This window comes from Erpetoichthys calabaricus, chromosome 1, assembly GCF_900747795.2.
Source record: "Erpetoichthys calabaricus chromosome 1, fErpCal1.3, whole genome shotgun sequence".
NCBI lineage: Eukaryota > Metazoa > Chordata > Cladistia > Polypteriformes > Polypteridae > Erpetoichthys > Erpetoichthys calabaricus.
The window spans coordinates 355,993,998-356,020,014 of NC_041394.2; the positions used below are offsets into that span (position 1 = coordinate 355,993,998).

General features: G+C 40.4%; 2 protein-coding genes across 5 annotated transcripts in view; one reads left to right on the forward strand and one right to left on the reverse strand.

Moving 5' to 3' along the window:
* Nucleotides 1–26,017, reverse strand: part of LOC114665494 (zinc finger protein 239-like) — a 541,579-nt gene that overhangs the window by 51,218 nt on the left and 464,344 nt on the right. The window lies entirely within an intron of this gene.
* LOC114665443 (gastrula zinc finger protein XlCGF49.1-like) lies at nucleotides 13,820–16,013 on the forward strand. The gene has a single exon (XM_028820028.2). The coding sequence runs from the start codon at nucleotides 13,876–13,878 to the stop codon at nucleotides 14,677–14,679; it is 804 nt and encodes a 267-aa protein (XP_028675861.2). The 5' UTR covers nucleotides 13,820–13,875; the 3' UTR covers nucleotides 14,680–16,013.

Sequence of the window (26,017 nt, forward strand, 5' to 3'; positions counted from 1 at the left end):
ACAAGTCATGAATACACGGTCACGGGTACAAAACGAAAAGGAAAGGATAACAGGAACAAACACACGAAAACGAAAGAAACAACAAAATAGACGGCTATGCAGCATAGGTGGATCTCATTACAATAAGGCACTATTAACCGTTCAACCGCAGAAAAGGCTCCATATTAACAGTGAGTGCAATTCTCCTTATTACTTATCCATATTTCTAAAGAAAAAATGTCTCGACTCCAAAAACGCAAAGCTCAACTAAAGCTTCTAACTAACGATGTACCTAAAAGTAAAAACTTTATGAACTGCATGAGATCCTACAATGGTTCATTTGCTTTTGCATATACCGGAGTAAATATCACGCCACCAAAAGGCAATGGCCCATACTACTTTCGCATATGTGCACAAATACTGCATCGCATTGGAACAGTGCACCCTGAAACAAATCAACAACGCAAATATGCACAAATCTACATCCTAGATCCACATGACGCAAACTATCAATCAAAGTGCTGCATCGCAACAGGCACGGATTCAAACAGAAACACCTCCCGTCTCAGACATACGTTGATGGCAGCGAAGGCTACAACGGGCTTCTCACACAGCACAGGCAAATCGATTACAGCTCCAAAACAACACGTCCCAAATACTACACATGCAACAACGCGCCTCTCAAACGGCACAAGCAAAACATACACCAGGAAAATTCATTCGGATTAATGAATGTCATTTGCAATCATTGTCATTCAGTTCACTTCCCTGAAGAAACAACTGGAAATACAAGTTATACATTTACACGTTGTTGTCAAAAGGGTCAAATTACACTGCCTTCTTTACATTTATATACTGGATATCTACAGAGGCTTATAACTGACGATGTACCTGAAAGTGAAATCTTTATCGACTACATTAGATCCTACAATCGGTATCCACTATGAACATTACCGGTGGCACTGCACGTGACATCCGTCTTGAAAAAATGTTGTTTATTGATGAATGTTCAATGGCATGAAGTCACTTACTCAACACCATTCATAAACTTCTACAAACGTTTATGAATAATAATATTCGATTTGAAGGAAAGGTACTTTGATGAGGAGGAGATTTTAGACAGTGATTAGCTATTCTTCCAGATGCCATGCACTCAGCTATGTTCAGTGCACCTTAAAATACGCAGACAATTGGCATTGCTTTCAAAAGATACAGTTAGTAAAAAAGATACGATGTCCAGAACCAGATCATAACAATTGCTTATTACAACTGAGAGATGGTACACTCACCAATACAGATGGACTTCAGCCACATATTATTACAATTCCTCAAGCCTTTATCTGCGACAACTAGTTACAGAGACATTTCGAACAGCAATCTCATTAGACCAAATCCGCCTTTTAACACAACGCACTATATTATGTCCAAAAAATATTAATATGGAAAACATTAATACCCCAGTCATTCCATTACTTCCTGGAGAGACACAACTCTTTCTAAGCTCTGACAAACTTGACTCTGATCACAACAATAACCATCTTAAATGACCTTACAAGTTCTGAGCTGGAATTACCTTTTACACTTAAACGGCGTGGACAAAGAAATTTTCAAATAAACCTTTACACTGTGCCACACACTTTATTGTTTGCTTTCTATTTTGCATCATCTACACCGTCACACTATTCTATATCTCATTCATACATCACGCTCTTTGTCATTCCCACACCAGGGGTTGGCGAGCGAAGCGGAGCAGGGGGCGGAGCCCCCTAGTGTGTATATATATATATATAATATATATATATATATATATATATATATATATATATATATATATATATATGTATGTGTATATATATATATATATATATATATATATATAATATAATATATATATATAGATAGATAGATAGATAGATATATGTGTATGTATGTAGATATACAAATATGTATATATGTTTATATATATATGTAGATATACAAATATCCATCCATCCATCCATTTTCCAACCCGCTGAATCCGAACACAGGGTCACGGGGGTCTGCCGGAGCCAATCCCAGCCAACACAGGGCACAAGGCAGGGAACCAGTCCCGGGCAGGGTGCCAACATATACAAATATGTATATGTATATATGTGTATATATATGTAGATATACAAATATGTATATGTATATATATGTATATGTGTCTGCGTGTGTGTGTGTATATATATATATATACATATATATTTATATACACATACATATATATATATATATATATATATAATATAATGTGTATATATATGTATGTGTATATATATGTTGATATATGTATATATATGTGGATGTGTATATGTATATATTTTATGTATATACAGTATGTTTATGTATATATATTTTTACATAACCTCTTTAACACAGTACTTCTCGCTGCGAAGCGCGGGTATTTTGCTAGTAGATAGATAAACCGAGGTATAAACTGGCGGTAGTACCTGGCCAATCCGAGAACTGCTTGGACGCGCCCCTTGGTTCGCGGGCAGGGCCATTTCAAAATGTCTTCTACCTTTGAACACTGTGGTTTAATGGTACCCTGACCCGCCAGGAAGCCTAAATATTTAGCTTCTTTCAATCCAAAGAAACACTTATAATTAATTTGAAGCCCGGCTTCTCCTAGCGTCTGCAATATCGCTTTCACCTGCTGTACGTGTTCCTTCCACTTGCTGGAATAGATAATGTCATCTAGGTAGGCAGCACTATACGCATCATGGGGACAGTGCACGCTCTCCACCAGACGTTGGAAAGTCGCAGGAGCCCCATGTAATCCGAATGGAAGGACACAATACTGCCAGTGTCCGCTAGGGGTGCTAAATGCGGTTTTGACATTTGTGGAGTCTGTTAAAGGAATCTGCCAGTATCCCTTCCTCATGTCAAGTGTGGTGAAAAATTTCGCCTGACCAAGCCTTTCAAGGAGGTCATCCATGCGAGGCATTGAATAAGCATCAAATTGGGAGACCTGGTTAAGTCGACAGAAATCATTAGAAAACTTCCAACTGCCATCAGGCTTACTAACCAAGATGATCGGGCTTGACCAGGGACTATAACTCTCCTCTATCACTCCTAGTTACAGCATACGCTTGATTTCCAGCTCCACTTCTGCTTTCTTTGCCTCATGAAGTCTATAGGGGCACTCTCGAAAGATAACCCCCGTTCAGTCATGATGTCATTTGCAATCAGAGAGTTCCTTCCGGGTTTTTCACTCACCCCCTCCGGGATGGACAAGATAGCTGATTCCAGCTCCCACCTCTGTCTGGAAGTTAATTCCTCGCCGAAATTAAGGGTGTCTGTTTGAGCAACAAATGAAAGGGGCTGAGCGGAGGAGGGATCAGGATCCCTTTCCTTCCACAGCTTAAGCAAGTTCACATGAAAAATCTCCTCGCTTGGTCGATGATTGGGTTGTTTCACCACATAGTCGACCAGCCCTTTCCTCTCCATAATTTCATAAGGGTCTTGCCAATGAGCGAGTAATTTAGAATGGGAGGTGGGAACCAATACCATGACACAATCTCCCGGATGGAATTCCCAGAGCACTGTGCTGAGGTCATAATAGTGGGCCTGAGCTGCTTGTGTCTCTTCCATGTGACTTTTTAGTATAGGTTGGATTTTTCCAAATCTGTGGCGTAACTGTGTGATATATTCCAAAATATTTGTAGAGGGAAGAGCCTCTCCTTCCCAGCCTTCTTTGAAAATATTCAATATATACAGGGTTGTTGTCTGTATAATAATGCAAATGGCGAGAACCCCATAGAGGGTTGTGGGACTTCCCGATATGCAAAGAAAACGAGGGGGAGAAGTTGATCCCAATTCCTTCCGTCCCTGCTGACCAACCTTGCGAAGCATCTGCTTGAGAGTCTGATTAAACCTTCCTACTAGACTGTTGGTTTGAGTATGATACACCGTGGTCTTTCATTGCTTTATTTTCAGTAACTTGGCCATTTCCCATAACGTCTCAGAGGTAAAAGGCATCCCTTGGTCCGTCAGGACTTCTTTAGGGATGCCAAATCAAGCAAAGACCCCTAATTGTTCCCGTGCGATTGCCTTAGATGTAGCTGAGCGTAAAGGAAAAGCTTATGGGTATTGGGTCGCATTATCCACAGGGACTAATATATATTTGTGTCCTCGGGTTGATACAATATCGACCTCAATTCTTTCAAAAGGGACGTCAATCAAGGGAAATGGATTGAGAGGTCCGGAAACTGTTGTTAATTCCACAAACCTCAAGCCCTTTAGCTTCCACCTACTTGCACATGTGTAGCAACACACATACATACATGTAATCATGGGACATATCCGGTCCTTCAGAACATTAAATGAATGGCATGTAAACACAATACTGACATTTTCTTTGCATTCATCGGATTTTGGAAGAAATTGATGGCACAAAAAAGATGCATGCGATGTTTTCTTGATGCCATCTGAACGCGCACCTGACCAAATGTAAAGGTGAAAGCCTGTGTAGATGGTCTGATTCACAGCAATGAGCAGAAAATTGCTCGGCATTCAATCTGTACTCACCTGACACTACAGACAGCAGAAAAACACTCGGTTCAGATGTTCGTGTGGACAGAGCCTAAGATTATGTAAATGAAGGCTATGACTTAAAATTTGTGGATAAGTCGTCCAGTGTGACATCGCCCTAAGATTGCAAAATCCAAACCCATTATTTAAGATACTCCTCCTTCATTTGCCCTGTTTCTTAACATAAGCCTAATGTCTAACTTGTATTAACCTTCCTTAACATTAACTGATAACACAATTCTGGGACCCCAATAGTAGTGAAAGTTTAATCAAAGTAGTGAATACAGTTGACACACAACTGTACAAGATGGCCTCCTTCTTTTTCTACCCCGTTGGTCCCTCCTTTCATTCCCAAACACATTTTAAACCTCACTTGATATGAAACATGATGAATTACTATCAATTTGCTATGAACTGCCTGACTTGACATCAGCTTTAACTGAGAGGATGTTATAAACTTCAAATGTCTTTAGATCTGTTTTAATTGAATTGAATCCTGCTTTTATCCACAGAGAGAAGGAAAACTCTGCCATTTACTGTAACGTTTAAATGGATGTGAAAGAGGAGACGTGTGAGGCCTACATGAATGTCATGGAGGAGAGGACCATAAATGTTAAGGAGGAGGACTGTGAGTGGGAGAGTGTCCACCCTAAACAGGAGAGTCTGGACATCAAGGAAGAGGACCGTGAACTGGGTTCAGTGACAATTAAAGAGGAGGATGAAGTCAAGTGTGTCAACACTGAGATACACAACTATAGGAGTATGGAGAGTGTCAAGGAAGATGAGCTTCATTACGAACATCAAGATGGAGCAGTGACCGGGTTAGTCTCTTCTCATAGCAGACACTCTTCATCTCCGGAGTCTTCTATCGATGTAAAATATGAATCACTACAGTCTGACATAAAGATGACTGAAGGAATTTCATCTCCTAAAATTCAGGAAGATCAGCCACCACCTAAAACATCATCTAAAACAAGTAAGTGAAAAATAAAAATGGGTGTAGGTTTTAGGGGTCTGGGTTATGGACCTGAAAGTGCTGTCTTGTGCTTTTTTTAAGTTAAACTTAGATGAGATTTCAAACAATATTAAACACACAGTAAATCGCAATTTCCCTATATTTTTACAAGTTTAGGAATTTTCTGGTCTTCCATTATTAGTTAACATTATGCAGACTTTCTAAACCTGTCTTTAGTTAAAGTGTTAAACAGACGTACAGTTGCAAGAAAAAGTTTGTGAACCCTTTGGATTTTTTGCGCTAATTTCTCCTGACAGTGTGGTCTGATCTTCAATTAAGTCCCCAAAAATGGACAAACACTATCATGTTAAGTAATGACAGTTAGACTTCTTGTCATTACTGAATACCTTGTTTAAACCTGAACAGTCCAGTTTGTGACCCCCTGTCTTTATTAACTTGTTGATCCTCCTTTGTCTCTAATGAGCTCCACCACACATTACCTGCAGTTTCTGCCCAGCTTTCAGTTTTACTTCATTCCTCCTTTCCTTGATGTCTCTGGGGTTCCTTGAATGATCAGCTGACTTCAGATAAAGCTCTGTATTCTGATTGGCCAGTGCACAACATCGGTTTTGTTCAGTTTAAGCCTTTCTCTTGTAGATTTCTTTTCTTTCTGCTCATTGTCTTGTTTCATTACCTAACTTCTATCAAGCTTTCGCTATTCTGACATTCTTCTCTCATATTTCTTCATAATAATTTTTAATTCAGCGTTACACTGATGATGACATCCTGTCCTGGTCCTGCAGAAGCAATAAAGCCCCCTACTATGATTCTGCCATGAGGTGTTAGCATTCATGTGCTGTGCTCTTTTACCTCCATACCACTGTGAAATGGGGACACACACATAGTGACATGGGGTGACAGGCCTTCGAAAGTCCAAACACCAGACCAGGGGTGACATTTATAATGCCCTGCACAGAATTGAACATAAAATATCTGCATGTCAAAATAAACTGGAAAATATGTACGCCCAAAAAAATCACATTTATCAAACCTGGCGTCCACACATTTTAACACAATTAACTTTCTCTTTTTTTTAATAAATCACAATCACTTTTTAAATACTCATATGTGATCACTCCTTTTAATCCCCACCCTGAACCATTCACATATGGAGCCTGCTAATCCATCTCCTACATATGCAGTCAGGATGCTGCAGAATTTCATTAGCTGGTAGATTAGCCTCGTCCCTCCTGACGCTTTGAAATCTCATCGCTTCCATTCAAGAATATCTGGCTTTGCTGTTCATCTGAGAGTGAAAGTTCATACATGTAGTTACAGTGCCTCTCCTCTGTGCTGTGGGGTTCAGGAAAAGTTGTGAGACAAAACTGTCTGAGCGGGTAGCCAGTATCACTTGGCACATGTAATGACATGATTGCTATTACAGTTCAGGCCACATGAAACACTGAGGGTTCAGCAGGTTACTTCACCATCAAGCAGTTCACCACGTACAGCATCACGTCTGTCAAAGCTACTTGGCCTCAAAATAAATGAATCACGGGTTGAGTTAGGCCACGGAGACATGACGTTTGTCAACCACATCTTGGATGACTTGTGTATTAATGGAGTGTGTAGAAGTCGGATTTGGATCACCGGTCCGTTGTGCACCTGGCATGTAATTTAGGTGGGCTGACGAGAAAAGAACAAAACAGCTACATTACTTACTGGGTTTATATGGAGTCTCTACTTTTCTGAGCTTATGCTTAAAAGCTGAGGTATAGTTTGCTGTTTACTATAACAAAAAAGTTTGAACTAAGTGAGAAAAAGACAGTTAAGTGTGCTTTATTATTTAGTATTGCAGTAACAGTAAGGCTTCAACAAATAAAATAAAATGAAAAGTGCTTTTCTTTAGGGTGTGATTGCTTTGACATTTAAGGTGCTTGGATTGTCTGCGGCTGACAAGTCGTAATAAGAATGGAACAGGGAACTTGTGGTTGACTGGACTGTGAAGGATAAGCATACAGAAGTTTAGGAGGCCAGTGTACTTTGGCACCTTAAGGTCATGAACGTTTAAGGATAACAAAACTGGCAAGCGGCCATCCGGCCAAGCGGACAAGGTTGATAGTTTTGCCATGTCCTGTTAGCAACTAATAGTAGCCAGTGGTATTAGAGCTTATGTTATTAGTAAGAACTAAAGATCTGACTTTGGAGTGAATCAAAAGGACACAGCACAAATACCTCTTTGTAACACTTTCATTTTACTGCTCTGCTGATTTGAGTGTTACCTTTGTAAGACTTGGAAAGTAAAAGAAGATTGATTGACTCTTTCTCCTGACTGTACTTATTTTATTTAACGTAAAGGGAGAACAGGACGCCCAGCAAGGGTGACCTGTGCAGGTTTTCATCCACAAATTTCACTGCTATACAGTTAACAAAGGCAGCTTCAGTCTTGCTAGATGCCCTTATTATAATATGAGTGTAGTAAAGTGCTTCGATTGAGTTAGGAGAGCTGGACACGGCTGCAAATTGCCATTTTATGTTGTCAGAAACATGTCATGTTATGTGTGTACACCCACACTGTATGAACACCGGATGTAGTGCATCAGTAGTCAGTTAATGACTTCCAGCACAGCAAGCATAATGGAGTGAAGTTTGGCCGAGATACTGTTGAGGTGTCGGCCAGCTCCCTGAGAAGTGACAACACCTAGCCGAGATAAAGTGATGACACAACAGAATTTCTTTAGTGCAAATACGTATCATTGGCACTCTTAAAAGCAACTAAAATACAGTCTGTACATAATAGTCATCATTTTTGTGGTGTAATGTTTATCACTTCAATACACCTTATAATCACGGCTCGATGAAATAAAATATGCTTCCAAGTTGTCATTTAGCTGGTTTGGCTGCATTTTACTACTTGATCAAGGGTGTCGTCATTTCCCACTTTCTCTGAAATATTATATATGCATTGGTCATAGTTGCTGTTAATATTTGTTTGTTCCCCTGTCAAGTTTTCTTTTGCAAATCTCGATATATATATATATATATAATATATACACATACAGTGGAACCTCGGTTCACGACCATAATTCGTTCCAAAACTCTAGTCGTAAACCGATTTGGTCGTGAACCGAAGCAATTTCCCCCATAGGATTGTATGTAAATACAATTAATCCGTTCCAGACCCTACGAACTGTATGTAAATATATATTTTTTTAAATTTTTAAGCACAAATATAGTTAAGTATATCATAGAATGCACAGCGTAATAGTAAACTAAATGTAAAAACCTTGAACAACAGAGAAAACTAACACTGCAAGAGTTCGCGCTATAGTGCTAGGAACCGCTCGCTAAAAACTTTTTTTAATGAGTTTTAAGCATAGGGGGAAAAATGAACATTTGAAAAGTCCGTAATTTAATAAACCACCAAGAAAAGTAACATTGCAACAATGCAGGCTACAAACCGATCGCTGTAAACAGAAGTGAAAACAAAAACAAGCCTTCTCTACCTTATGCGTCCCTCGCTCTCTCTCTCTCACATGCCTCTGTGTATGTGTGTGCGTGTGTCTCTCTTTTGCGAGCCTGGAGCACCTGTGTGTGTGCGTGCCTCTCTCTCTCCCGCTGCCTGTGTGTGTGTGTGCCGCGCTCTCGCTCCCTCTCTTGCTCGCTGCACAGGAAATGCACAGGGAGAGACTGAACATGTACAAACCGAAAGGGAACCTGGCTTGTTCGTATACCGAGTGTGTGATCGTGAACCGAGGCAAAAGTTTGGCAAACGTTTTGGTCATAAACCGATTTGTACGTGTACCGAGACGTTCGTGAACCGAGGTTCCACTGTAGTCTCATTTTGTGTGTACTCAAGCGTTATAAATGAGGGCTCAGGACCTTCACTAGTCTACCTATAGAGAGATCTCACCCCAGGCAGCCTGACTCCAAACTCAACAGGAGGCTTTAGCATACACAGGCCCAAAATGGATTACTGGCTTAGATAATTATAATAAAGCTGTTATCAAATGTAAAGAACCACCAATATAAGAGCTGGGGTGGTCCTTCAGAAGTGACATTAATGTGGCCCCGTCTCTTAGGGTCTCACCTACAAAACAAAAAGATATTTGGATAATTGATAAATGACATAAACAAAACATGAAATTACATAACTAAAATGTAAGGGCAAGTAATATTTGAAAAACAACAAAAGTACTAAATAAGCAGAGATGTTCTTTGGAATGTTTTTATTAGCTTGTCAACCTTTATTCTTATCTCCTTTATTTATAATCTCCTCTTGATAATCTTTAAGAGTTATCTTGATGTGATGTTGGGACAGCTTAGCTGTTAGCTAAACCAACAGTCTTGATGGACTGATAAATGGTCTCCTCTTGTCTGTTACATTTCTTATGTTCTTGTTCTCCATGTTCATGAGCAGATCTTTATCGAGATCAATTGTTTTTGCTCCAACCCCATCATTGTTTACTTCCAGCTACTTTATTGCCATTGTGTCTGTAGTATCCATAGTGGTCTTACCCAGCATTCCTTGGAGAATGTGATGATTACATCCCATTGGCGATTAGTAGTATGATTGGCTTGGGAATTTGAAATTCTTGAAATGAGAAATCAGAAACAATTATTTCCTCTGTTGTCAGTTTGACTCACCGTTCTGACTTAAGCTCGTCTTTTGTTATCTCCTGATCATTTTCTTCTCAGTATCTCTGATGATATAGTATGTATACTGTAGTGTACTCATTTTTATCTACACAGTAGAGAATGAACTGACTACGTTCAAGAATTCTGTAGTAAAGGTCACTGTAAGGAGCTCTGGACAGGAGTTTGTTGGTGTCTGTCATGATGACAGTCCTAGAAGTCTTAGAAGGATAGCAGACAGTGTGGTGAAGTCGTTAAAGCTTTGGACTGCAAACCCTGAGGTTGTTGGTTCAAATCCCACTACTGACTCCCTGTGTGTCCATTAACAAGTCACTGGACCTGCTTGTGCTCCAGCTGGAAAACCAAACGAAATGCAACCAATTGTATCATAAATGTTGTAAGTTGCCTTGGATTAAGGCATCCGTGAAATAAGTAAAGGTAAATGAATACTAGAAGTGAGGGAAACACTTCTAAAAGGTGGCAGACCCGTGTCCTTGATTAATGACAACCACAGAATGACAAATTAAACTACACATCATTTGCATATAAGAACTCACACAATAACTTTAATACACAATAATCACTGAAATTTCAATTTTGTTAGCATAAGTAAATCATGGCAGTGCACGTCTATTAATATTCTAATGGGCAGTATAAATGAGGCCGGTGTGTGATAAAGCAGACCAGTCCTGGTCACACCTGCCACTCCTCATCCAGAACAGACACTAATACAAGGAACTTCTCCAATCCCAGGATTTCTCATCTTACATTTTTTTCTCCTACATCACTGGTGCTCCTCTGGGTCAGTGCATTAATATTTCACTTTGTTTATTCTTCTGTTTTGATTTAGTGATTTAAATAAGATTTTTTTTGTATACATTTTGTAGTTGAGGGGCCACTTGATGCTCGGTGGAGTAATGGCTGTGTTCAGCTTTGTTCAGCTACCCTGCAATTACTGTTTTTACAAATTAATCTCAAAATGTCTCATCAGAACCTCAACATACCCTTTTTTTATTTGTCGGTGTGACATATGAATTGTTCAGATCAGAAGACACACCCTGGTTCTTCTGATTCAAGGCCAGTGAAGAAAGCCCTGAGGAGTCTGATTGTGGCTGCCATGGTGTCAGATAACTCTGGAGCAGTTTCCACTGTTGATCGACTGAAGGCCTTTATATCAGAGCAAAATGCTGTGTGACCTTGAACACATCAGAGGAGAGGAGTTTTTCCTGACCTTCATGCTGATATTGTCAAAATCAGAAATAAACAGCAGAAACTCTTGTTAGTTTTTATTCAGGTCTGTACTCAAGTGGAGCAGCAGGACTCTGAGATACGTTCCTATACTGAGGCCCAAATTCTCCATAAGAAACTTTATGGACAAGAAGATAGGAGAAGGAAAGACAACATCAGAATTATTGGAGTTCGAGATGATGTTAAGAGTGGGGATATGTTCAGCTTTGTTAAAAATGACTTTTGGTTTTTGACCATCCCAAATTTGAGGGCTGAAATTGTGTGGGCACATAGAATATAAATGAAAGTTAGAGCACATGTCTATGTCCAATTATCATCAAGCTGCTTCACTATTCTGACTGAATTACTATTCTGAAAGAGGAACTCAACAATTCAAATGTAACTTATGAAGGATAGAAGATCTACATTTACTACCAATGACTCAGTCCACACCACACAAGACCACGTCTCTGGTGAACACAAAGGCTCCACAAATTGGTCTTTCTGCCTTCCCAATTTATCTGGTCAAGCCTCAAACGTCCTTCCTGGGAGGGCAGCGGCTGTCCATCGACCCTCAATAGGCACTCGATGTCCTTGACTCTTTCATTCATAATTACTACTTCTTTCTTTTTTTCATGTGTATTTCATTTTCTGTACATACACATGTGATTAGAGAGCCATTACAGGTCATGAGGGGCCAGGACACGAGCCTTTCATGCTCCACATTCTCTTGACCCACAATGGTTTAATATTTGCTTGCATGTCATATTTATCTTCAGATGTGTTTTCATATTTTCACCATATTGACTCATATATTGTGAATGTTGGGGTCAGGATGGGATTGTTTACTGAGCTCTCTCCATGTTTGCCCACTTATAATCAGAACCTGTTGATTTTTTCCTGAGTTTTTATTTGAGAGACCTCGGTTTAGTTTTTTGCATATAGGGGTGGGATTCTGGAGTTACTGTTACATTATACACGATTGCTGACGTAGCTACAGGGTTAACTCGTTTGGCACCTTATAATGTATTTCATTTACAATTCTCCTTTATTGTTGTTCTTTTCTTTCCTCTCTCCTGTCTAATTTCAGTGTCTTCTCTTGGATTGTAAGGTTGCTCTCTTCTACTTGCAAGCATTCAAGTGTTGCTGATTTATTATCTTTGAGCTATGCTGATACAGCCGGTTTTCAAGAATCATTTCTTTTGGTTACAAAAGACATTCATTGAGCTGCCTCAAGGTGCTACTGTGTGGCTGTGTCCTCCTCTGCCCCTAGTATATAGTATGGCGGTTTGGGCCGAGTTCACTATGCTGTGCCTCTGAAGGTTTGTGGTTCTGGAGGTGTTTCAGAAGGCAGGTTTTGTTATGTGTTCATGGAGACTGGTTAAAGAAAACGCAGTCAGCGTACAGTAATATTGACAATCTTGAGAAGCATCTGAATAATCTTGAAAATTCACCTGTGTGTTTCTGATCCAGTACAGAAACTCAGAATGATGCTAATCAGAGAGAAGGTAAATGACCATCTTGTGCAGAGTTGAGAATTAATTTCATGTGCACTCGTTGCTATCTCTCTGTTGCTAAACTGAGCAAGATGTGAGCTCTTAGACTGCACAGATGAGATTTGTTAGCCTCCATGTCCCAAGTTGAGAAAAATGCATTTTTAAATCCATTTGCAATAAAAAAAAGCCCCTGACGCATGTGGTATGAAGACAGAAGTATAATTTTTCATTTTCTCCACAATTGTCCAGTTTGCCATTTCAGGTCAGGTGTCATGTGGGTCTCTGGGATTTTTCAGTGACCTCTGTGTTTTATTCATTAATGTTTTACTCTGTTCTCATTGTATATTTAAAGCTTTTTGCTTTGCTATCCTCTGCCTCTTTTTAAAATCAAATAACAAAAAGGAAGCACATTACGGAGTCAGTTGGCTTTGGACTAATTGTTTAGAAATATTAAGACACATTCTGTTTAATAAAAGTGCATTTCACATGTTTGACATGACAGTCTCCAATATAATGATAGGTGAAGATTATCACCTTCTACCTCCAATAATTAAAAAATATATAATTTTATATAATATTTTAAGAATATGATGACAACATGATGATGCCGTTCTATAATGTAGTAAAAAAAAAACAAAAAACAACAATAATCTTGCTGATTATGCCTACCTCGTGATCTATTGTACTATTTAAACGTTTTTGGATTATGCTCATGTATTGAACAGTTGTTCATTTTTTTCCATTTTCAAGTCGAGTGTTTTTTTCATGTGCTACTTAAGTTTGCTAATGCTTATCAAAATTTGTTCATAAATTAAACCAACATCTATTTAATGTTGAAAGATAATGGCAGTATTAAAGCAGTGGATTAAAAACTAAGCTTTTTTTTTTTTTTTTTTTAAACTTTATACAGGAATCAAACTTCATTGCTGTTCTGAATGTGGCAAACAGTTTTTACAGAAAAGGTATCTTCAGTGCCACCAAAGAATTCACACAGGGGAAAAGTCGTATTGCTGTTCTGAATGTGGCAAAATGTTTCCACAGAAAAAATGTCTTCAGAGCCACCAAAGAATTCACACAGGGGTGAATTTGTATTGCTGTTCTGAATGTGGCAAACAGTTTTTACAGAGAGGCCATCTTCAGAGCCACCAAAGAGTTCACACAGGAGAGAAGCCATATTGCTGTTCTGAATGTGGTAAAAAATTTTCACAGAGAAGCAGTCTTAAGAAACATCAAAGAATTCACTCAGGAGAGAAGCTCTATTGCTGCTTTGAATGTGGTAAACAATTCTCTCGCAGTAGTTATCTTAAGAAACACATTATAACTCACACAGGGGAGAAGCCATATTGCTGTTCTGAATGTGGAAAAAAGTTTTCACAGAGCGGCCATCTTCAGAGCCACCAGAGAATTCACACAGGAGAGAAGCCATATTGCTGTTCTGAATGTGGGAAAAAGTTTTCACAGAAGCGCTATCTTCAGAGCCACCAAAGAATTCACACAGGGGAGAAGCCATTTTGCTGTTCTGAATGTGGGAAAAAGTTTTCAACGAGAGGCTATCTTGAGAGCCATCATAGAATTCACTCAGGAGAGAAACCCTATTGCTGCTTTGAATGTGGTAAACAATTCTCTCTCAGTAATTATCTTCAGAGACATATTAGAACTCACACAGGGGAGAAGCCGTATTGCTGTTCTGAATGTGGTAAAAAGTTTTCAGAAAGAAGCAGTCTTCAGAGCCACCAAAGAATTCACACAGGGGAGAAGCCATTTTGCTGTTCCGAATGTGGGGAAGAATTCTCGCGCCATAGTAATTTCCTAAAACACATTAAAATTCACTAACGAGCAAAGCCATATTGCTGTTTGAATGTGGTAAACGATTCTCTCTCAGTAGTTATGTTCAGAGACACATTAGAACTCACACATGATAGAAGCTGTATTTCTTTTTTGAATGTTGCAAAAAGTTTTCATAAAGAAGCTGGCTTCAGCGATATCAAAGAATTCATTTGAGAGAAAACATTTACAGAAACTCCCCCACATTGTCCACAGCTGAACACAGTACATTATGCTAAGCAGCATTAAAAGAGTAGAAAAAGTTTGACTAGAACAAAAAAAGAAAAAAATGGGGAAACTACAAGTAAAGTGGTAATTACATTGCCCTCCTCCAACAGCCTCCTGTGAACACAGAACTTACCCTTGCATGGCTTATGAGGGGCGAACTAAAACAAAAAGGTGAACACCTAAACATAGAAGCACAATAATTGTTGCTTCTACCAAAGAGAACTGTAAACAGTCAAACATCTCATTGCCAAGTGTGAGGTACTGATTGCTGTAGGATTATACACTGCACAACACAACAACATGGCCAAGCTCATTCGCTGGAAACTCTGCAAGAAGTACAACTTACCAGCACCAGACAGTCACTGGCACCACAAATCTGCCCGCACAATGGAAAATGAGGAGGTGCAGGTCACTTGTAGCACAGCAATACTGACTGACTGAAAAACAGAGGCCAGAAAACCAGATGTAATTATCAAAGAAAACCAGTCTAACAAAGCCTGAATAATATAGGTATTAATTCCTAGTGGTTACTCAGTCCCAAGAATGGAGATGCTAAAAAGTAACAAAATACCATCTGAGATATGCCAAATGAAATATGGGACACACAAAAAAAAAATTGTTCATGTTGTTCTAGGATCAACATGACTGATGAAGAAAAACTTTTAGGCCCATCTTAACAAATCACAATACCTCCATATGACCTGCAAAAAGAATCCTTAATAGGAACAATGCAGGTTCTACACAAAGTCCTTGTGGGAAACTTGAGAGTGAGAAATTAAGTATTATAATGAGACTGTCCTGATTAAAGAGTGAAGTTCACTCCTGTTTTGATAGTAAGCACACCAAGAAAATTTGGAAAAATTAAACCTGAGAGAAGCTGAATTGCTGTTCTGAATGTGGTAAACAATTTTGACACAGAAATACTCTTTTGATCCACACTAAAATTCACAAAGGAGAGAAGCCATATGCGTTTTCTGAATGTGGCAAACAGTTTTCATGAAGGAACAACCTTTTGGATACAACAGCAGCATTTATTTGTATTGCACATTTTCATACAAACAGTGTTGCTTAATCTGCTTTACAAGATGAAATAAAAAGGAATATCTTATATATAATTTACCAGTCTCCTCACTCACTCACTCACATCCGTCCTTAGCCGAATGCGCAATCACCTTCTGCGCAGCTGCCTGAAAAACCTTACGAGACTGACATCGCAGCAGGCGGCGGATTTACAGCCGCGAAAATTCAAAGAGAAAGGCAACTTCGACCATCATCACAGCAGGCGGCGGATTTACGGCCGCGAAAATGCAAAGAGAAGGGCGACTTCAATTAAAGCTCTAGAGGCCTGAAAGGCGATTTCAACTACAGCTCCAGGCCTAATTACGCATTCATTCAATACGCCTATATCAGGTTTGTGGTGCTTATACTTATTACTTAATATTCCACTCATGCCCGTTTCATCTAACATTGTCGAAACGGGCTCTTTGTCTAGTAAGACATAAACAAGATCACGGAATAATACTATACAGTTTGTAACAAAGAAAAAGGTAATGTCAAATGTCTAGCAGGACAGAAGAAGAGCATTGGTTCCAGTTAGGCTGAAGAAAAATAATCTGCAGGGGGATCCAAGGCAAAACAACTAAAATACTGCCAGGACCCCACTGGATATTCTACCTCAATCAGTCCTCATAGTTTACGTGCTTCACAAGAGGAATTTGATGATGGTGGCCATGTGGAGACCTGGGATACCCACCATTCAATCCATAAACACGAGGCAGTGTGGTATCTTGATGAGCTGGTGGAGCACATCATCACCACAGAAGAAATGGAAAATAGTACAGATTAGTATGGTACTGCACAACCCAGAGGAAAATGATAATTCAGTGTCCATATAGACTAATAGGGATACAACTAAAATGTAGCTATGAAAAAAACATGTTTTTAATTGTTCTACAGTATTAGCCTGGTGAATTTCTATTGGTAAAGTATTCTAAATTTTAGGTGTGTAACAGCAAAACGCCACCTCACCAATTCTTTTCAGATTGGCTCTTGAAATTGTAAGCAGACCTTCATTTGAAGATCTGAGGTTATGACTGGGAGTGTAAGGGGACAGACATTTTAAAATGTAGGACTGGGTGAGATTATTTAAGGCTCTGTAAACCATTACAGTCGATCTCCTACTTACAAACAGGTTCCATTCCAGCAGTCTCTTTGTAGCTCCATTTTGATTGTATGTCCAGCATGTATTGGTATGTGTGGTGTTTTAGTTTCAAACACCTCTTGATTTGGACATGTACACAGTGTTTTTTCAGTAGTTTTTTTTTATATGCTTTGAGCAGCTTACAAATGAAATAAAGACTATAATAACAAAAATAAGATCTTACCACTCCTGCTTCCACCTCTCGGCGGGCATGTGAATTATCCTTAAGTACTAATTTTGATCTTAAGGACCACTTTGTTCATATATATGAAAGTTCACATCTCAAAAGTTCATGAGTAGAGGACTATCTGTTGTAATATTTTAAAGTCAACTCTAAATGACACAAGTAACCAATGTAACGACACTAAAACTGGTGAAATGTGCTCAGATTTTCTTTTTCTAGTTAAGATTTTTGCTGCTGCATTCTGTACTAAGTGTAACTGATTGATGTCTGTCTTAGGTAGTCCTAACACACACACACACACATATATATATATTATACAGTGGTGTGAAAAACTATTTGCCCCCTTCCTGATTTCTTATTCTTTTGCATGTTTGTCACACAAAATGTTTCTGATTATCAAACACATTTAACCATTAGTCAAATATAACACAAGTAAACACAAAATGCAGTTTGTAAATGGTGGTTTTTATTATTTAGGGAGAAAAAAAAAATCCAAACCTACATGGCCCTGTGTGAAAAAGTAATTGCCCCCTGAACCTAATAACTGGTTGGGCCACCCTTAGCAGCAATAACTGCAATCAAGCGTTTGCGATAACTTGCAATGAGTCTTTTTACAGCGCTCTGGAGGAATTTTGGCCCACTCATCTTTGCAAAATTGTTGTAATTCAGCTTTATTTGAGGGTTTTTCTAGCATGAACCGCCTTTTTAAGGTCATGCCATAGCATCTCAATTGGATTCAGGTCAGGACTTTGACTAGGCCACTCCAAAGTCTTCATTTTGTTTTTCTTCAGCCATTCAGAGGTGGATTTGCTGGTGTGTTTTGGCTCATTGTCCTGTTGCAGCACCCAAGATCGCTTCAGCTTGAGTTGACGAACAGATGGCCGGGACATTCTCCTTCAGGATTTTTTGGTAGACAGTAGAATTCATGGTTCCATCTATCACAGCAAGCCTTCCAGGTCCTGAAGCAGCAAAACAACCTCAGACCATCACACTACCACCACCATATTTTACTGTTGGTATGATGTTCTTTTTCTGAAATGCTGTGTTCCTTTCACGCCAGATGTAACGGGACATTTGCCTTCCAAAAAGTTCAACTTTTGTCTCATCAGTCCACAAGGTATTTTCCCAAAAGTCTTGGCAATCATTGAGATGTTTCTTAGCAAAATTGAGATGAGCCCTAATGTTCTTTTTGCTTAACAGTGGTTTGCGTCTTGGAAATCTGCCATGCAGGCCATTTTTGCCCAGTCTCTTTCTTATGGTGGAGTCGTGAACACTGACCTTAATTGAGGCAAGTGAGGCCTGCAGTTCTTTAGACGTTGTCCTGGGGTCTTTTATGATCTCTCGGATGAGTCATCTCTGTGCTCTTGGGGTAATTTTGGTCGGCCGGCCACTCCTGGGAAGGTTCACCACTGTTCCATGTTTTTGCCATTTGTGGATAATGGCTCTCACTGTGGTTCGCTGGAGTCCCAAAGCTTTAGAAATGGCTTTATAACCTTTACCAGACTGATAGATCTCAATTACTTCTGTTCTCATTTGTTCCTGAATTTCTTTGGATCTTGGCATGATGTCTAGCTTTTGAGGTGCTTTTGGTCTACTTCTCTGTGTCAGGCAGCTCCTATTTAAGTGATTTCTTGATTGAAACAGGTGTGGCAGTAATCAGGCCTGGGGGTGGCTACGGAAATTGAACTCAAGTGTGATACACCACAGTTAGGTTATTTTTTAACAAGGGGGCAATTACTTTTTCACACAGGGCCATTTAGGTTTGGATTTTTTTTCTCCCTAAATAATAAAAACCATCATTTAAAAACTGCATTTTTTTGTTTACTTGTGTTATATTTGACTAATGGTTAAATGTGTTTGATGATCAGAAACATTTTGTGTGACAAACATGCAAAAGAATAAGAAATCAGGAAGGGGGCAAATAGTTTTTCACACCACTGTATATACACATATATACAGTATGTACACACACATAAATAAATCTATATGTTCAAAATATTTATTTCTTAATGACGGCTTTTTTTTTTTCTTTGAATGAACTTGTTTCCATCAAAAGTCAGATGTTTCTCATCTCTCGGTTCTTCAGTAAACAGAATTTTTCTAACCCTTCTTACTAATTTTTACAAGGGGTACCAATAACAGTGGAGGCCACTGTGTATATAAATATATTACAGGAACCCTTTTAAATCTGAGTATAGCATCAAGTCAATGAAACTTGAGGGCTATTGATTTGGTCAGTTAAGTAGCCGAGGGGCTTGTTCATCAGTTTCAGCTGCTTTGGTGCACTAGAGGGGCAATGAGACGACCCCCAAAACAGGAATGAATGGTTTAACAGGTGGAGGGAGGTCACTGACATTTTTCCCTCATCTGTTTTGTCACTCGTTTTGCATTTGGCTACGGTCAGTGTCACTACTGGTAGCATGAGGCCATACCTGGACACTACAGAGCTGGCACAGGTAGTCCAACTTCTCCAGGATGGTGGGCACATCAATACGTGCCTCTCATTGCCAGAAGGTTTGCTGTGTCTCCCAGCACAGTTTCAAGGGCATGGAGGAGATTCCAGGAGACAGACAGGCAGTTACTCTAGGAGAGCTGGACAGGGCCCCTCATAGAAGGTCCTTAACCCATCAGCAGGACCCACCAGTATCTGTTCCTTTGACCAAGGAAGAACAGGATGGGCACCGCCAGAGCCTACAAAATGACCTCCAGCAGGCCACTGGTGTGAATGTCTCTGAGCAAACAATCAGAAACAGACTTCATGAGGGTGGCCTGAGGGCCCAACATCCTCTAGTGGGCACCATGGAGCTCAATTGGCATTTGCCATAGAATACCAGAATTGGCAGGTCCACCACTGGTGGGTGCCCTGTGCTTTTCACAATTGAGAGCAGGTTCACCCTTAGCACATGTGACAGACATGAAAGGGTGCGGAGAAGCGGTGGAGAACGTTATGCTGCCTGTAACATCATTCACCATGACCGGTTTGGTTGTGGGTCAGTTATGGTATATCTGGAGAGGCATATCCATGGAGTAATGCACAGACCTCTACAGACTAGACAACGGCACTTTGACTGCCATTAGGTGTAGGGATGAAATCCTTGGACCCATTGTCAGACCCTATGCTGGTGCAGTGGCTCCTGGGGCACGACGATGCCTGGCCTCATGTGGCGAGAGTATGCAGGCAGTTCCTGGAGGATGAAGGAATTGATACCATTGACTGGCCCCCACGCTCACTCACGTGACCTAAATCCAACAGAACACCTTTGGAACATTATGTTTCGGTCCATCCAACGCCGCTTGGTTTCACCTCATCCTGTCCAGGAGCTCAGTGATGTCCTGGTCCAGATCTGGGAGGAGATCCCCCTGGACACCATCCGTCATCTCATTAGGACGTTGTCAGGCATGTATAGGCCAAACAAACTACTGAGTACGATTTGGAGTTGCTGCAATGAAATTTCTGAAGAATGGACTAGCCTGACTGTCGCATCGTTTTTTCACTTTGATTTTCGGGTTGTCTTTGAATTCAGCCCGCTGTAGGTTGATCATTTTCATTTCCACCAAATGATGTGGCTGCCATCCTTTCATTCCTCACACATTGCCATATAAGTCCATATCAGTAGAGGTAGCCAGCAGGATGTTTTTCCAGTTAAGATCTGATGGGTTTTCAAAGTGTTCCTTTAATTTTTTTAACAGTTATATATATGTTGTCACATACGTGTGATTGTGAGACAGCTAAAGAGCCTGAATGATAGTAGTTCCACGCCAGACCAGGGGGCGGCATAAACCACAAAGAGCAGAGACTGAAGATCAGCAGTGAATACACAAAAAGGGTTAAAATGACCTCTTGAAGTTCCTTGACATTGAAGAACAAATTGCCACCAGTTAATCAGCCAGTAAAACATGTCATATCATACAGCTGTGGGGTCATAGAGTGGCCACATGAAGACCTCAACAGTGTGGATGTAAAAACAAAGTTGCTCCGTGCCAACCAACTGAAATACTAAAACCAATGCATGCTAAGACTTTTCCTTCATAGAGCAGAAAGTGGAAAGCACCAAACAGAAGTCGATTACAGACGCAGATCTTCAGTCATACGAGTGCCAACATTCCTTCTCAGCTCACAGGATTGCCACATTTGTACAATATTACAGCCTGAACTGGAAAGCCAAGATCATCTTCCATCATAAAGCTTGGTTAGGCAGTCCACAAAACCGAAGGAGTGCCTGACATTACCCCAAATGTCTGCACAGATTGAGGTGACACAATTTAGTGAAAAAGCAAAAAGAAAATAACAAGGTTGACCAAGAGAGGAGAAAAAATAACTGGAGAGACCAGAAATGCATTGAGAAATACACAGATCTGCTACTATAAGCTCATGAGGACGAAAACCATGAATGGCTTATTAGAGGACAAATGAGATGCAGCGATGAATACTTGCTGATGGCCACTTTAGATTGTGGATCACATGCAAGGTTGTTTGCAAATTGTTTTCAAAGAAATGGAAAAAGCAACCAATGTAGATTTGGCAACAAACTGGTGGAAACAGTACTGAACCTTACAGCAGGATTTAAAATACTTCTGTCCAGAAACGTCTTCATGGAAAGACACATCAAAGTAGCCCAACTGCTTTATTGAAAGAAACATTGAAAATGAAGACTTTATACCAGTTGTAACTTTCAGAAAATTCACAGCCAGAAAACCTGATGTTGTTGTTGAGAAGAAACATTCAGACAATGCCTGGATAATCACTTTATCAGTCCTACATGATATCACTGTGTCTCAAACACAGAGAGAGAGAGAGAAGATAACAAAATATCAGGAGATACAATGAGAGATGTGGACCTCGATGTGAAAAAACCTGAAATGATCCCAGTGTTCATTGGATCCACAGAGCTTGTTAAAGAGATCATTTAAGCAGATTTACTCCACCTACCCTTCAAAGTTACACCCTATGAGCTCCATAAGTGGGCTCTGTTAGGGACAATGTAGATTTGGCAGAGAGCCCTAGCAGTGAACCTAAAAGAATAAATAAAGACAAGACATAGAGGATACCATGACGTAAGAGTGAGGTTCATGATGATAATGGAGAAATCAACCCGAGAGAAAAGTCTTATTGTTCTGAACTTTGAAAACAATTCTATCACAAGAGTCGTCTTCAGGGCCACAAACACATTCAAACAGGAGAGAAGAAACGCAATGTGCCTCCTTCTGTTATTCTGACGTGGAACTCGAAGATCGACCTGCACATTTGGCTACAAGCACAGATAACTCCTCCCACATCGATGTTGGCTGTTACATCTCCAGAGGATGTCGCACTGACCACGCAAAGCATTATGGGGCACTTGTATTAAAAAGAAAAAACTCCTAAAACGGCCAAATTATCAGTAAATAATTCAACAAACAACAACGAATGCAGCAAATTCGCTATGAATAACACTTGGATGAAAATCGCTGTTCAACATGAGTAACAGCATATAAAAAGGCAGAACCAAACACACAATTTGAAAGATTCAAGGACAACCCTCCATAACACATCCTTGTGCTCTTAGCCATTATGCACCAGTTAGTCAGTCAGTTATTTTCCAACACGCCATATCCTAACTACAGGGTCACAGGGGTTTGCTGGAGCCAATCCCAGCCAGCACAGGGCACAAGGCAGGAACAAACCCCAGGCAGGGTGCCAGCCCACTGCAGGACACATACACACACCAAGCACACACTAGGGACAAGTTAGAATCACCAATACACCTAACCAGCATGTCTTTGGACTGTGGGAGGAAACCCACGCAGACACGGGGAGAACATGCAAACTCCATGCAGAGAGGACCCTAACTGCGAGACAGCAGCGCTGCCACTGTGCCACCATGCCACCCCCCATTATACACTATACATTTTTAATTCTGTTATTTCTGTTAATGTGTATAATTTCGAGTTTGTTAATAAATTGTTAATTTGTTAAACTACGTCTAATCTTTGACTCTGCTATCAAGTGTGTTAACATTGAAGCCATACAATCCCTATTTTCCCCTGAGGGCACATGAAACAATCACGTTTGCTCTGTCCAGCTTTGACTTGGTGATTATTTCTACTGGAATTTAACAAATTACTTGCCGAATGAGAAAACTGAATATTCTTCAGTGGCCTCCCTCACAGCAGACAGAACAATCCATCATGGACAACGTGTCAAACTCTGAGCTCATCATGGAGGCCGGTCAGCTGATCTTCTGGTTGACACACAAACTGCCTGCCACTGCAGATATTCCTCTCTGATTTACAGGACAAGAAACGTGTGGCACTCAGCAAACCGGGCCAACCAGCTTAGTGACATTCATCTCTAATGCCTGTGCCATCACATGTCTCACTGTAATCACATCACGAGGACAAGTTCTCTCTGTTAATCTCTGTTTCTCCCACAGCTCAGCAACCAGACTACCAGGGATGCCAGATGACAGTAAAGTGTTCAACGCCACAAGCATTTCACTCAGACAGTGGGAGTCAATGAGCTGTCATCACTAAGGCTCCCTACATTATGGTGTGTGTGTGTGTCATGTAACATTTCAAATGTACACACAGCGTACGTCACACACTGCTGTGCACCTTCTAAAATACGCACTTCAAACAGAAATTAAAGGTTTAATATCCAACTTCAAATACTGGCTATCTGTTCAAACCCCGTCTGACAGTAATGATAACATTATTGAAACAGTTAGGTTAGAAATACAATCTTTAGAGAACCTCATCTATTAGATGTTTAAATTAAAACTCATCTCTTAAGAACTTCATCAGCTTACAGAACATTTTCCTTAAGATTTCTTACTGCTGTTAGACAGAAAACGTGTCACCCTCAGCCACAAAAGGCAAACCTCCGTGTCACGTAATGATAAGTTGTGCATTGATGGAGAGTTCATTCAGACTGCTGTGCTGCTGAATTACTGACATCTGCCACGCCGTATGATGATGATGAGTGTGATGCTTGTAGAACTTCTTTTTCACACCCTGAGCAGGTTCTGCAGATTGCAACCCTGTGAACTCCATTGCCATTGTGATCACAGATCAGGTTATCAGATGGACTGATGTGGCTGGCGGTGAAGGAACAGTGAACGTCTGCTCATCGCTTGCTCTTCTTGTCGTGAGACTTTGAACATCTCAGTGGGGGACACAAGGCTGATTGATATCCTCTCACTTCATGGTTATGCTGATGCCGTCCATGTGTCTCACACTCGGTCGCGTGTCATCAGTGAAATGACCTCTGTCAGTTATGGAGGACTTTTATGCCCCACAAGCCACTCCTATCATCTGGAAGTAACAAATGGATTTCACTTGAGCATTTTCAGCCTGTCTGGCTTCAGTTGAGAAGGCACATGTCTCCTGTTTACCCAGACTGTGCCACACACTGCAAGCCCCTTGTTCTGTAACTCAATAAATAATTCTGGAGATGAGTTAAAGTTATCGACATACACGATGTCACCCATGAGCTCAAACCCATCTAGCAGATCCAGAACAGCTTGACTTGTCCAGAAACGTTCGAGGAAAGGAAAATGTTTCCTGTGTAGGTCAGAATTTTCAGGCAGAATCCAAAGTTTGCTTCTGCCAACACAAAATCCTTCATGCCATACTTTGTCAGTTTGTATCTTGGTTTCCAATTTACTTTTGTGGGAGAGAAATGAAAATAATCGCTCCTCTTAAAAAGGCCTTCAGAGTTTTCCAGAGTATTCCGGCAGAGACCTCGGAGGATTCATTTGTCACTAAGAAAGAATCAAGTTAAGATGCCAGCTACGAAGTGAGTGTGTAAGGCACAGTGATTTAAACTTCATGATCAGCGGGGCACAGTCACAGATAACAATAGCTTTGTGCTGCTGGAGTATGTGAATTTCCCCTTGGGATTAATAAAGTATCTATCTATCTATCTATCTATCTACTTGTGAGATTTGATAGTGGGCCATAAATTATTATTTATGAAGAAATCGTCAATTCTTGAGTAATGGTGCAGCTGTCACAAAATATGTGTGTGTGTGTGTATATATATATATATATACATATATATATATATATATATCCATATTACTAACCGAGAATGCTAAACCGGATGATGGACGCAGGCACATCCGGCAATGGGCCGTAGCTGCAAAAAGACGTACTGCGCAGGCGCAAAAAGAGTCCGCGAGAGTCGGCTGAGGAGCCGAGAAAGGCGGACAAAAGAGGGCGAGAGAGGCGGATGAGGGGCCGCGAGAGGCGGACAAGACCACAGAAAAAAGGAGTGAGCACAGGAAAAATGGAGAAATGAGGCGCAACGAGCACCTAAAAAAGGAAAAGGCACATAAAAAAGTATTCAAACGCAAGCAAAACACGAAACACATTGCACACGAAACTAGACCCAAAAAAAAAAAAAAAAGAGGCTCGCGCACAACAGCAAGGCTCCCCCCCCCCCCCCCCACAGGCACCGGACGGGACACACACCAAGAGGGGGATTCAACAAGCCCATGGAGCACAAAAAAAAGAACACAAAACCACCCCACAGACCCTACAAGCAAGGGACGGGACACACACAAAGAGGGGGATTCAACAAGACACAGGAACACAAAAAGAAAGAAGACGCTCGCGCGACAACAATCCTCAACCCCCCGACACACACATCCATAAGAAGTGACACCCAAAGCCACATATTCTAAAGTGAACATCAACACCTTCACACTAGACAGCATAGGTGTCAGCATTGGTGGATCTCCTTACAATAAAGC

Excerpts from the sequence above, each read along its gene's own strand:
- LOC114665443 (XM_028820028.2), top strand. The coding sequence starts at position 13,876 with ATGTTTCCACAGAAAAAATGTCTTCAGAGCCACCAAAGAATTCACACA.